We start from the raw sequence: 14,420 nt of genomic DNA, 5'->3' as shown, positions 1-14,420 counted from the left end.
TTAAAAATTAAAGAGATGAGCTTGTAGCTAAAACAGCCAAAAGAAAAAAAAATGTTGCAGCTAATTTACATGAATCCATCGTCCAAGGGAACGAGGGATGGTTGGCTCACTTGTCAGATCCAACCCAGCTGCAGGCAGCGTCTTTCAGAACCCCTCGCCGTCTCATCATCTCCCGGACGTGACGCACGCCGTCCCACTCCCCGGCCGCCGCGAGCGTGTTCGACATCGCCATGTAGGCGCCGGGCCTTTGCCTGCTCCCGGCGCGGCTGAGCTCGAACACCTCCCTCGCGGCGAGGTCGGCCACCTCCACGTCCCCGTGCAGCGTGGCCGCCCCGAGCAGCGCCGCCCACACGTCGGAGCTGGGCCTCGCCGCCGCCGGCATCCCCCTTATGAAGTCGTGCGCGCGGCGGACGCTGCCGAACCTGCCGAGCAGGTCCACCATGCACGCGTAGTGCTCCATCCGCGGCTCCAGCGCGTGGTCGCGCTCCATGCTCTGGAACAGCTCCTGGCCCTCGGACACCAGCCCGGCGCGCGCGCACGCCGACAGCGCGCTCAGGAACGTGGCGTGGTTCGGCCGGGCGTCGTCCTGCCGCCGGTGACTCCGGCGACGTATCTGGTCGAACAGCCGGAGAGCCTCGTCGGAGAGGCCGTTCTTGCCGTACCCATCGATCATTGACGTCCACGTGATGACGTTCCGCTCCGCCATCCGGTCGAAAATCCTCCGGCCGTCCTCGACGCGGCCGCACTTGGAGTACATGTCGAGCAGCGCGCTCCCGGCCTTGATGTTGGAGAAGAGGCTGTTCTTGATCACCTGGCAGTGGACCTGCTCCCCGAGCTCCGGCGAGGACATGAGCGAGCACGCGCCGAGCACGCTCACGAATGTCGACACGGTCGGCCGGAACCTCGCCCGTTGCATCGCCTTGAACACCTCCATCGAGTTCTCCGCTGTGTCTTCCTTATTGCTGTAGCCCTCGACCATGGCGTTGTACACCACGACGTCCTTCTCGTCCATCCCCTTGAATAACTTTTCGGCGTCCTCGTACAGCCCCTCGTTCATACACCCGACAATCAACGCCGTCGAGGACACCACGCTCCGCGTTGGCATTACGTCGAACACACGCCGGGCGTACCCCAGCAAGGCGCTCTTCACGTAGGCGTCCACCAGCGCCGCGAAGAGGACGTCATCGGGCTTGACGACCGACCTCACCACGCGGGCGTGGACCTCCCTCACCGCGCGGGGCATCGCCAGCGCCGCGGACAGCTTGAGCGCCATCGACAGCACGAGCAAGTTCACCCTCCCCGTGCGCCTCGCGAGCCGCCTCACCACCCCAAGCGCCTCCTCGGGGAGGCCCAGGCGGAAGTACCCCGCGGCGAGGTAGTTGTGCGCCGCGTGCGTCGGGGACGGCATTTCGTCGAACACCGCGCGCGCGTTGTGGTGGGAGCCGCACCGGAGGTGCAGGATGAGGAGCTTGATGGAGAGGTCGCCGCCGCCGCCGCCGACAGCGGTGGGGCGGAGGCCCGACGTGAGGAGCTGCGCGTGGAGGGTCTGGCATCCGCGCCTGGTCGGGTACTCGTCGATGAAGCTCTGGACGACGGCGGCGAGCGCGCCGGCGGTGCGGAGGTAGCGGGGCACACTGCCTTGCTGCTGCATATTTGGATCTCGATGCTTTCCATTTGGTTTCATCCCGTCCGTCCAAAGTCCAAACTCTCTTGCAGCTAGGCTGGATCCGTCAAGACTCAAGAGTCCCCTGCAATTTTAACCTATAGCCCTTTTAAAAAACTTTAATCACAAATAAACCCTTAGAAAACATTAATAAAAAATAGATCTTTTCTCACCATCGTTATTGGCACCGAGGTCCAATGTCTTAGCGCCAAAGATGATGATGCCTACAAAATTGGCCTCCGGAACGGCCAAAGTCATTGATATGGAGAAGGACGACGTCAATGTCATTGACGCTGAGGGTCTAATTTGTAAATATTTCTGCTAACAAATTAGTCCTTTCCTAGACTTTTTTTACAAATAGGCCCTCGGCGATCCTTCTCTGTCTCTTTACTCCTAGGGGCAATAGTCTTGGTGCCAGTGACTGTGGCGCCGAAATATTAGACCTCGGCGCCAAGGTTATTGGCACCAAGAAAAGGTCCATCCTTGATTTAAGTTATTTTTGGAGTTTGTTTATAAAATCTGAAAGGACTAAAATGTAAAAATTGCTGCAAGAGTCCACCCCGTTGTGTTTACAGTATTAAGTACACGTGAAACTCTTTTTATCATATGAATATACATTCACCTGTATTTATGCCATCTAAATAAATAGTTACTAAAATTTAATATGATAAATTAATATAAGTTATATCATTCCACAAAATAGTCACTAAACACCAGTGCTCTCACTCCCTAGTTCATCGTCGGTGCAAATTAATATATTATTAATTATTTTATTATAATTTGATTTACTATTAGAGACATTTTAAATATGACTTATAATTTTACATATTTGCACAAAAAATTTAAATAGATCGAACAGTTTGATCAAAAATCAACGTGTCAAATAAAAAACAGAGAAAGTAAGTAGTAAGTTGGTCTTGTTCTGATCAAAGTACAATTTGGTGTGTTGTCAAGGTTGGTAATTAAGCTTATTTACCTACGTCTGTTGTTAGGTTAAGTAATTTTATCACTTAAGGGGATATCTCTACTTATTACATATCATCTAAATAGTCGTTAAAAATATGACATTTTACGGCATTAGATCGATACTATGATGTATTACTTTACCATTACAAGCATGTAGGTTAAATTTGACCAATACAAATTGAAAAAAAGAACAAATATACTTTTTAAAAGTTTGTATAGGTTGAAATTAAACTTATATTTGCATATTATATATTTATAGAGCGATACATCATATACTGATCTATCTGGTTGAAAAATAAAACATGTTTCCAAAACTATTGAATGACAGGTAAGAATGACATGCCTCGTGGTGATGAAAAACCATGTTCGTTCCTAGATCAGTTAGTATGAGTCCTCTATTCTATCAGTCAGTGTGAGCCCTCTCCTATGTTGGTGTCTGTCAGCTGTTTTGTTTATCTGTTTCACCAATTTACCTCTGTTGTTCAGTGCTTGTGTCAGGACATTTTTACTCCAATATTTGCTGGAGTCAGGCAATTTTACTTCACCATTAATTAAAGGTGTCGAGAGTCTGTTATATATTAGTACTCCATCCGTTACATATTATAAGACTCTCTAGATTTGTTTAGATTCATCAATATATCAACACTTTTGCTATTGATCAAATGTTTGATTTTTTGTTCTTTTGTCAAACACGCGCGCAATGCATGTGGTTAGGGGTAGGCCGGTACTAGGGATGAAAACGGATCGGAAACCATCTCTAACGTTTCCGTTTTCATATTTTTTTCGGAACTGGAACCGGAAACCCCGGATATGAAAATGGAATCGGGTAATATCGAAAACGATAACGAATCGAATACGGAGCAGAATAAATACGATATCAAAAATTTGCTAGAATATAAAAATACCTCAAAATGTATATGCAAATCTTTTTTAAAAAGAACATATCAACCAACTTGTCAAGAGAACAACACATCATAAATTATAAAATACCATGTCACAAGAAGAAACATTAATGAGTCATGACTCATATTATATGGTAGAATAAAATTGGACAGCACCTATTTCACTTCACATATTCATGGTCACAAACTCACACTAACAGACACATAATGGATACTTTAGATAGCCACATTCATAGAAACAAAGTCCAATGTCACAGTGTCATGCCAAGTACAAAGTCCACAACACAAAATACAATAGCTCATCGTCTCACTGAAACAAACCCACATTGCAAACATAGTACAAAAGTAGTTTATCCACTCACTAAATCACATCACATGCTTAGGGCAGTACATAACGAAGGGAGCTGGAGGCGGCGCCGGGGGCCGCCGGCGTCGCGGCCAACGGCAGGGAGCGGGAGGCGGCGCTGGGAGGCGGTGGCATCGGCTGGAGGGAGCTGGAGGCGGCACCGCGAGCCACCGGCGTCGCGGCCAATGGCAGGGAGCGGGAGGCGGCGCCGGGGGGCGGTGGCGCCGGCGGAGGGAGCAGGAGGCGCCGCCGGGAGCCGGCGGATGGAGGCGGCCCCGGGGCTGTCAGCGTCGGGGACCGGGGGTGGGAGGGGCGGCGGAGGGAGGGGACGCTGGCGCCGTAGGTGGGAGGGGTGGCCGGCGCCGCCTCGGTCCCTCGCTCTCTCTCTGTCGCACTCGCAGCTCGCACGGCCGCTGCAGCCTCCACCTCTAGGAGTAGGACTCCAGGGCGGCGGCTAGGGTTACCAACCCAGGTGCTGGACTTTGGGCCGGCCTGGTGGTGGATTGGGCTGTGCCATTTTCTTTATATTACTTTCCGAAATTCGGAAATTTTTTTCATAAAGTTTTCAACCGGTTCCGAGTTCTGACGGATAGTATGCTTACCGTTTCCGTTTCCGAAAAAATTTCGATTTCGATACGGTTTCCAGAAAATTCCGATCGACGGGTTCCGTTTCCGAGAACACGTCCGGATTCTGGAAAAATTCCGAACTATTTTCAACCCTAACCGGTACGGGGCATGTATGGACCTTTAATTTGACTTGCGTGCACGTTTTCAGATTATCATCCAATGACAATGATTAGATTTGATCGATAGAATTAAAATTTTCAAACATTTGATTACTAGGCGGACCCACATATCAATATATATATTTTGTATATGTGTTTAGATTTATCAGCAAACATATAAATCTAGACAATGATATAAAGACTTATAATGTAAAACGGAGGGATATTATATTTAGTTGTCGAAGAAAGTTTTCTCTCGGGAGCAGAGGTATCAATGTAAGTAACTTCTCTGTAAACATTATTATTATTCAATTAAACCAATTAACCATGGTACAAAATCATAATACACGCGTCTCACATTTGACACGAATTAATCAATGTAAATATGGAATCCAACAAACAACATGTAACAATACTGATATATATATATAAGCGTGATAACACCGATGGAGAGCTTGGTTAATTGACAGCACGGCAGTTCCTCCTGACCTCGCCGCTGCCGCCGGTCTTCACCTCGACGGCGGCCAGCTTCACCATGGCCGTCTTGAACCTCTCCTCCCACCACCCGGGGATGTTGGCGTTGTCCACCACCATCTTCGCCGTCGCCGGCGACGTCAGGAGCGACGCGTCCGACGTGAAGAGCGCCCTGTGGGCGAGCACGTTCTTGTAGTACTGGTTGTCCAGCGCGTTGGGCGTCACGACGTCCTGCACCACCGTGGGGTCGTTGCTCGAGCTCGGGCACGCCGGGCATTGGCCGCGAAGCATGCCGGCGAACGATGGGTCCATGTCGGAGGGGACGGCGAGGCGGTCGGGGACGAAGGAGGAGCAGTGTGCGCGGCCGACGGTGTGGGCGCCGGCCAGCACGACCATGTCGTCGACGCTGAGCCCCTTGGCGGCGAAGTTGGCGACGAGCTGGCCGAGGTTGAAGGTCGGCGGCGGGAGGAAGTCGAGGGTGCGCGAGGCGTTGGAGTACCGCCCGTCGAGGCGGCCCGCCGGCATGTTGAAGGACACCCTGGTGTTGCTGAGGAAGAAGGAGGCGTCGCGCGCGGCGAAGGCGACGATGTCGGCGCAGGAGACGACCCCCGGGCAGGCCGCCTCGACGGCGGCCTTGGCGGCGTCGATGACCTCGAAGCCGCGGAGGCTGGGGTTGTTGGGCGGGCCGAGCTTCTCCGGCTGCGGGTTGGCCGGCGTCGGGTCGAGCAGCACGGAGGCATCGCATCCCTGCACACGCCATTGGCCATTGCCCATTGCCAGCACACGTCGTCAACGCAAGAAGCAGCAAGAACGTGTCATGCATCCATGCATGGTGGCCATGTATGTACCTCGACGAAGCAGTCGTGGAAGAGCATGCGGATGAGGCCGGCGCCGACGCCAGAGTCCCGGAGCACGGCGGCGCCGACGACGTTCCTGACGATGGCCTCGGCGTTCGGGCACCTGCCATGGTAGTACCCGACCTCGAGGCCGCACGTGGAAGGGCTTGGCGGTGTGTAGAAGCCCGCCGCCCTTCCCGCCATCACCGCCGCCATGATCAGCATCGTCCATGAGACCAGCAGAGCAGCCATCTTACCCATGGCCACGCACACAGCTAGCTATAGCTAGAACTCGCAAAGCTTCTCAGTAATGGAAGCTCGCTCCTCACTTGCTAGCTAGCACTGCAGCTGCAAGATTTGATGGTGAAGTGGCGTTCTTTTCTCCACGTACTTATAGATGGAGAAGATGGAGGAGTGTGAGAGAGAGAGAGAGATAAGCTTCTGGATTCCAACTTTGTTTAGCAATTTAATTTGGAGCGCGTGTTACCGGAATGCGCGTTGATTTGTGTTTGTTGAGATAGAGTAACAAGTCAACGCAACAGTTTGACCTCGTATTCATGTGTTTTTTTTTCGCAAATCAAATAAATTTGAAAGCAGGTAGTGCAACAGATGCTATCCAAATGTGCTTACTTTAATTTCAGGCTTACTACGAACTCTGTGTTGAACCGGTAGCATAAATTATTTATAATTTTTTTGCAGAAGATTCCAGGTTTACGAAAAACACCGGATTGGCAAATAAAATGAATCTGCAGACTTGGCTGTTTCCCATGTGTCGTGTCGTTTTCGAGAGATGATGTACATATCTCATTTTACCATTTAAAATAATGCTTAACGAAGGGTTGGGACGTTGAATCGGTGCACATTTGAAAAAATCTAACTGACATTAATTTGTGATGGTGGGAACGCACGCATGTTTGATGTTTGCATCATCCATATATTTATACTCGCAAATTGTCTGGGATAACAAATTCTTTTAACTTATATAATGCTTCCATATGTGTCCGTACTATGACCTGGTATTAGATATTAGGAAGATACGAACAGCTATGCTGATTCTAAACATTTAATCAGGGTGGCCAAGTTTCACTAGAGGTACCATAACCGAGTTATGCTCGGGAGCTATGAAATATAAACTGTGGTGATGATGTACCATCGTCACGTATAGTTTGGTAAATTTTATTTATATTATTAAATTAAATCATAGCGTTAATATGAGTATATTGAGAGTGGTTTAGTGATTTTTGTTCGTGATACTATAATGTCCTTGCCTCTACCCTTGCCCGATTAGTTGCCCCTAATTTCCTAACTAAATCGAAAAAAGATATTTTCGTTCATTCACGTCAAAATTCTCTTCTCTCTCCATATCGATTGGCGGTGTCCTATAGCTAATTTTAGCTTTCAGTAGTGTATTTCTCCAAAACTTTACTTTGCGGTGTCGCCTAGCTAATTTTGCGAAGTTCCGATGTCATGCAGCAAAATTTCCCTTTATATATTTATGAAGAATTCTCATAAAGTTTGACAATACTCATACAATGTACATACACCACTATACAAAATCTTAGACAAATTCGTCGTATCAATAGTACGGTATTGTTCACACTTGAATTTATCTTTTTTTTTTTCAGTAGTACAGGTGTTGGTTAGATTTGAACTTGTTTTGTGGTAAAGTGATGGATGTTACTATACTCTACATTATTATTTTTAAAGATTTTTATAACTATTTACATTGTATTTTGGAGAAAAAAGGCACACGAGGGCATTCTCCTGCTCCATATATTTTTACGAAACATTGAAGATAAGAACCTGAGAAATCTAATAGCGCTAAACCATATATCCCACATTTAATAATATTCGTATTTGGTATTAATAGATACAAAGTTATATCCATCTTAATTAGATTCAAATTACTATTATATAATTAAAATGAAATTTATAGTTACTAATGAAAAATTTATAACTTGCTTAGACTTAATCTAAGTATGTAGCTCTAATTTAAAAATAACCAACATATTTTTATATGACTAGAACTAAACTTGTACTCATAAAAATATCAACTATAATAGCACGCTTGATCGTGGGAACCTCAGAACCGTATGTGTATGTGTGCAGCGCGTAGTGCGTAGTGTACACATACGCTGCATGTGTATGACATATACACATACATATTTTTCTTAAGCCGGATCGGACTAAAGTCAAACAAAGTCTCTGGAAGACATTGTGCCCCTGTAGCTGGACACTTACGCCGCTATAGTTTGTTTATTCTTGTCTTAATTTGAAGTTGATTGAGTTTTTTTTACCAAAGTTTTTTTCTTGGCTTTTAAATTGCTAATGATATGTATAAAAATTTTATTCACAAATTATTTTTTATTTTTAAATATATTGTTTGGTTTTTTTCAACCCCTTGAATTATTCTTAAGAGATGTTGGATTATTATAATGGGTTAGGTGGTCCATGAATTTCTGAATTCATCTCATTCTGAACAGCAACTCCCTGCACTCTACAACAGTGGTTGAAAAAAAATCACTTAAGAACATTTTCATCAATTCTAATAATCCAACCCCTGTTAATTACCCTACAACAGCAACTTCCTCCGTATTTACTGGCTTGCTTACCAGGCAATTTTCTTAAAATTGGTTTACCACTAGGTAGTTCCATCCATTATTTTCACAATTTTATAACCTGACATTATATATATGAAAAAAAAATCATGCACGAGCAAGTCAATCAACTAGCATATCCAGACAAACTAATAATAACAATAAATTTAACGCCCAGCCGGTGCAGAACAGCTAGCAAAGACAAAGTATTACCATGATTAATTGGAATGGTTCGGTGGATAGTTTCCGTCCAACAACGTTGATGTAGAAATTATGCGTGTTCTGTCTTGCATAGCTTGTAAAACATACTGGTAGTAGACTTCGTCTATATCTATAAAGATGATATATATATATATATATATATATCTTTTAACACACCTATATTTATTAAATATATAACCATTGGTCTAAAATCCGATGTGATATGCCACAAAAACACGTCAAGCATCGCCACCTTCGTAAAGCAACTGAAAAGTGGGGGCCATTCACTTTTTCTCCTTTTCTTTTTTTCTTCTCCTTATCAAGTTCCTTTTCTTTTCTCTTTCCTCAAACCTTTCACAAGCTCAAAGTTGCCGCCATATAAAGTTGATGCCATATCAACATCCATGACATGCCACATTAGATTCTGGACTAGGATGATGTCTAAAAGTTTAGAGGATTAAATATGTATTTTATAGGTTTATGGACTTAGTTAAAACCACGTACAAGTTTAATCATCGTTGGTGCATTTACTCTTATAGATATTGAGATAAATTTTTTTAGCACATCGCATCTAATTTGCAAATGCATTCCTTTGACACCTAAATATTGCTCTAGGGCATATTCATAATGCTTATAGCATGTAACGACCAAGTTTGAAAGAGACATGAGTATTCTACAGATGGCTTGTGGCCAGCCTGACAGGTGGCTCCGTGGTAGTTTAACCAATTGTGTTGCGATGGTATGATTGATTGCTAGCTTGAGGCTGAATCCAATTAAGATAGTTCTCGTGCATACTTAGGTGTGCACAAAGTCTTTCAAATCCTAATTGACCTCTAGACCTAATAAGACGTAGAGAAATGCTCTAGGAACGCAAGTCTAACCCATTTTATGGGCTATGGTTGGTTCTATTGGCAACAATCGACAATGCAACGCTCGATTAACCCCCCTAAAAAAAAGCTCAATTAACCAGTTGCACTGCTTCTCAATTTTACCTCGATCTTTTTGGACTTTTTTTTATCATCCCATAAAAATATTTTAAGATATCAAAAATTTTAGTTTAAAATTCTAAATATATTGTATCTGAAGGTACTAAATATTTAAACTGAAAAGTACAGTACATCGATATATTTTTTTAAGGACTATAAGATCCGGCTCCATCGGTTTTTACTGTATGCCATCGATCAATCGTCGTTGCGAGAGCGTAGATTTCTTTGTTTGTCCGGCCGTAAACCTTTTTATACACCTACAAGACATGTTTTTACCATAGCGTTATGATACATTCTTGAATTGTTAGAATCGGCTTTGTTATAACGTTTTGACATCTTTATCATCTTGGCCAAGAGGTTGACATGATATTATGACATGACAAAGTTTTAGGTGGTTCTCGTTGTGGTGATAAAAAAAATACTCCCTCTGTTTCATAATATAAGACGTTTGATTTTTTTATTGCAATATTTGATCATTCGTCTTATTTAAAAAATTATGAAAATACTATTTATTTTGCTTGCGACTTACTTTATTATCAAAATAACTTTAAGCATGACTTATTATTTTTTATATTTATACTAAATTTTTAAATAAGACGAAATATCAAACATTACCATAAAAAAAGTCAAACATACTGGATTGTGAATCGGAGATAGTAGGTTTCAACGGCATTTAAGCAGCCGACCGAGGACAAGTCAATGCTGAATACTCCACCTTAACTCAGTTACGCTATGATTGCAAAGTTGGGAAGTCGCTGTCGTTGACAAAATGAGAAACAAGAAACGACTTGATGATGGAAGTTGTGAAAAGAACAGTGACTATTATTTGCCGTTCTTCATTGGGTAAGGTTATACAAAAACACACCCAGAACCTTGACCTTTCTCGCACAACACAATAGCTAGGTAGCTAGGAAAATCCGACTGTGCGGTTGGAAGGCAAAATTTTCTACAGAGATCGAGCACATTAAACTTTGTGGTCTTTCTGGAGGAAATTGCGAAGATGTGGTTTTGCTGCAAGTCACCGCCTGAAATGAACTCTTTACTTTGGCATCAACAGTAGCGGATCTAGGATGTAGGATACGAGTGGTCCAACTAATTTTTTTTCTCAAACAGAGTTAATTTAATGGTGCTAATATATAGCACGTACGTATAGATAATAGAAGAGACAAAAAAAATATAGCATGATATATTAATAATATATCTTAAAACATATAAAAATAGTAGTTAAGTAAAAAGTTGACTCAAATAAGCATATATGCTAGAAAAGTTTAAAGAAGATTACCTTAATAATTTTTCTTATTGGATTTACGTCTTTTAGTGCCCGTAAAAGTGTTAATTATATCTTCTTTATCCACTTAAAAGAAAGCATCCCGCGTCATCTAAAAGGTCATCACCTTAAGTTATGCTCAATGAAATTCATAGCGGAAAATGCTTTTTCAACACTTGTCGCAACCTGTACAATCAATACAATTTAAAAAAACAAGTAGACCAAATCAATACCATTTTAAGAAGCAAGTAGAATCAATACCAGCGGTCCAGCCTTCATCTGCTGCGGCGCGCTGTGCCTGCTGCAGTGGTGCGCCAGCGGGGTCCGCGGGGTCCGCGGTGGAAGTAGACCAAATGAAGTAAGGATCATAAAAACAATGATTTAATTAGCTCCACATTGATTTCTTCCTTTTTTTTTCAAGGTCCTAGGCTATCCAAGGCCCACTTATCTGAGCATGCAACCCACCTTAGAAGGAATTAACGTTTCCGTTTCACATCCTAAGTTTTTTTTTATTAGATTAATATGTATACTAATAAATTTAGACATATATATAAAACATATACATTTATACATAGATGAATCTAAATAAACTAAAAAAGTCTTATAATATAGAATGAAGAGAGTACTTCTGTTCTAAAATATAAATATTTATAGATTCTTTAGCATATATTAAAAAGATATTGAAACATTCCCTTCTAGTTACTTTAGTAGTCAATTTTTGAATTGATTATATTCTCTTTCTAAGTATAGATTGAGTCTAGAATTATTGTAATGATTGAAATCATGAAAACCAGTATGAAGATGTTTATATTATGATACACAATTTAAATTTTTGAAATGCTTATATTATAGAACAGATGGCAACTAATTGAAAGCCCTAAGACAAAAAGAAAGGGTCGCAAATCAGAGACGGTAGAGCTGCAAATTTTCATCATCTGGTTGTGCTGTATCATAGTGGAAAAAGATTACCACATATCAGGAAACACAGAGACATCGTCTCACTTGCGCACCCTTTAAGAGCAGATACAATAGCAGTCTATAAGCCAGCTATAAGTATATTTTAAAAAGATAAGAGGAAAGAGAGAAGAGATGTGGACTACTAATTTGTAGTCAGCTACACATGGACTCCAAGACAAAATATGTGTATGACATGTGGGACCATATATTAATATTTTGTAGGTAACTATTATATGAGTTGGCTATTAGATTGACTATAGATGAACTGGAGCTAGTCGTTGGCTATATTATTGAACTTGCTCTAAGCCGACGAACAACAGTACGTCGCCTGTGGCAAAAAAGTTAGAAAATTTCCTTTGTTTTTCCCTTTCTCGGCGCTTGTTTTCCATGTGCACATTTGCTAAACAACTAAACAGTATTTTCTTTTTTTTTCTTTTGAAAAACATTTAGAAGTTCTCCTAGGACGATTTAGATTCAGCAGTGATGTGTGTGAGCGTTCAAGTTGTGTCTCCCGTGGAAATAAGAACACCATCAACTCTCGTATATTATGTAAATAGTTATAAAAAAATATGAAAAAATTTGATAAGGTAGATAAATATGAGTTATATTACTCCACAAATATGCAAGTTTAAATTCAATTTAAATTTGCATGATTGTGGGGTAATATAACTCATATTTATTTATTTTTTTTGCGGGGAACTCATATTTATCTACCTTATCAATTTTTTCATATTTTTTTATAACTATTTAGATAACATGCAAACAACGGATGTACATCTACTCATGTGCTAAAAAACTACTTCCCTAGTTTTTAGACTCTAGAGATATGCAGGCTGCAACAGGTGTCCCCCTGTCCTGCTATTCGAAGCCTATCTTTGCAGAGCAATTTTATAGTTCTTGAGAATGTATCAGGAGGTACTAAAATTTTAGTGTAAAATTTAATACCTTCTAGTACCTAAGATAGGTACTAAAATTTATATAGAAAAAAATGATACCTTCTAGTATCTTCTCAATTACCCTAAAATTGCTCATCTTTGCAATGTCAAAACGCAATTCTCTTGTGACAGAGACAAGCAACTTCACGTGCAACGGTACAGCAAATTTTGCAATGTTTCGCAGTGTGGGATCACCATTCTTTGGAAAGCGCCACACTTCAATATCCAGAGGCGTTAAAAAAAAAGAGGAACTAGTTAACGGCTAAATCACAGTAAAACAACTTCATTACTGGCTGCAAGGCGAAAATAACATGACGATCTTCATCTGAACATGGTTGTCCTGTCCACCTCATAGGCTATTGCCGTTTTCTCTTTCCAATGTCTCATTGTGATTTCTGTTTTAAATTTTAAATTTTAAACCTGATCATCATGCATTGACAACGCAGTATCGTATCTGTACAATTGAGTATAAGCTAATCATTGTCCTACGCTTCACTGAAAAGAAGTTAAGTGTGAATTCTTTTGGGCAAAAATAGACTTTACTCACACAAAAAACGAGGTAAGTTTATAAATATAATTAATTACTTGTTAGCTATTTTGAATTTGAAAATAAACATTATTAGTGGTTTTAAAACAACTTTTTCTATAGACTTTATTTGAAAGATGTAATTAATCATGTTGTCATAACTTACCTTATTTTGAGTAAGCAAATTGGTTTAGCCTTTTGCCTAGAAGAGCTTGCCCTATGAGCATTTCTAAGAGAATGTTAATACTTACTCTCCAAATCCTATAATGGGTTTATCCAAAAAATATTGGACACAAAAAATTACAATTCCTCCAAAATAAACCCAAAACAAATAACTTGTATGAGAACATATACGCTAATTTTAGGCATACGTAAATATTGGGGATATAGTTTTTTTAGCATAACTATTAAAGTTCAGTTTTAGGGATCAATTTTAGACCTCTGGACTGGAGTAAATAACAGAGTGGATCACAAATTCAAAATTGCAACTCACAGCAACATGGCTCGTATCGTACTACCATTTTGTTTCAGCAATTTTTCTCTCTAAAATCAAGAAAGGTAGGAGCCTCTCGACCACCTGTTCCTCGCTCAGGGAAAAGGCAGAGCTATCAGGTGATCCAAATCCAATTTCTAGCCTCCATAAAACCGAGACGAAAATAAAAGGTTCTTTGGAGTCATGACAAGCTGGATTCACAGGTTCATCACCAGAAGCACAAAAAAGTGCCAAGGCACACCACATATCCAGTTCTTGAAAACAGAGGAGAGCAAGGCTACAACTTGCAACCCAAAGTTGGTTGATCCTTCACAGACCAGAAACAACTGTCGTACGCCTTATGTTGCGTATAACAGAATTAGTGGAATGCCCAACCCCACGAGTGTTTTAACCCAATGAAGACTTGCAAGAGAATACAAATTCATCACGATAAAATCGACCTGAGATGTGTCAAGGTCTTGATAGAGAAAATCTATTGTGTACCACTGACTTTGTCACCTTTCAATAATATGCCATCGAGTTTACCAAGTTCTATGATATGCCTTA

At 41.8% G+C, this 14,420-nt stretch overlaps 2 protein-coding genes across 2 annotated transcripts; both read right to left on the bottom strand.

Moving 5' to 3' along the window:
- LOC102714721 (pentatricopeptide repeat-containing protein At1g28690, mitochondrial) lies at window positions 1-1,693 on the bottom strand. Its single transcript, XM_006651359.3, has one exon. The coding sequence runs from the start codon at window positions 1,682-1,684 to the stop codon at window positions 107-109; it is 1,578 nt and encodes a 525-aa protein (XP_006651422.3). The 5' UTR covers window positions 1,685-1,693; the 3' UTR covers window positions 1-106.
- A 3,368-nt stretch (window positions 1,694-5,061) lies between these two features.
- LOC102714444 (peroxidase 2-like) lies at window positions 5,062-6,173 on the bottom strand. The gene is made up of 2 exons (XM_040522543.1): window positions 5,925-6,173; window positions 5,062-5,823 (listed from the first exon to the last, which is right to left on the bottom strand). The coding sequence occupies exons 1-2, from the start codon at window positions 6,171-6,173 to the stop codon at window positions 5,062-5,064; spliced, it is 1,011 nt and encodes a 336-aa protein (XP_040378477.1).
- Window positions 6,174-14,420: the final 8,247 nt, after the last annotated feature.

The sequence above is a fragment of the Oryza brachyantha genome, chromosome 3 (genome assembly GCF_000231095.2).
Source record: "Oryza brachyantha chromosome 3, ObraRS2, whole genome shotgun sequence".
NCBI classification, from domain to species: Eukaryota; Viridiplantae; Streptophyta; class Magnoliopsida; order Poales; family Poaceae; genus Oryza; species Oryza brachyantha.
Note: the sequence above shows the minus strand (reverse complement) of the source record. Positions and strands in the feature narration are given on the sequence as shown.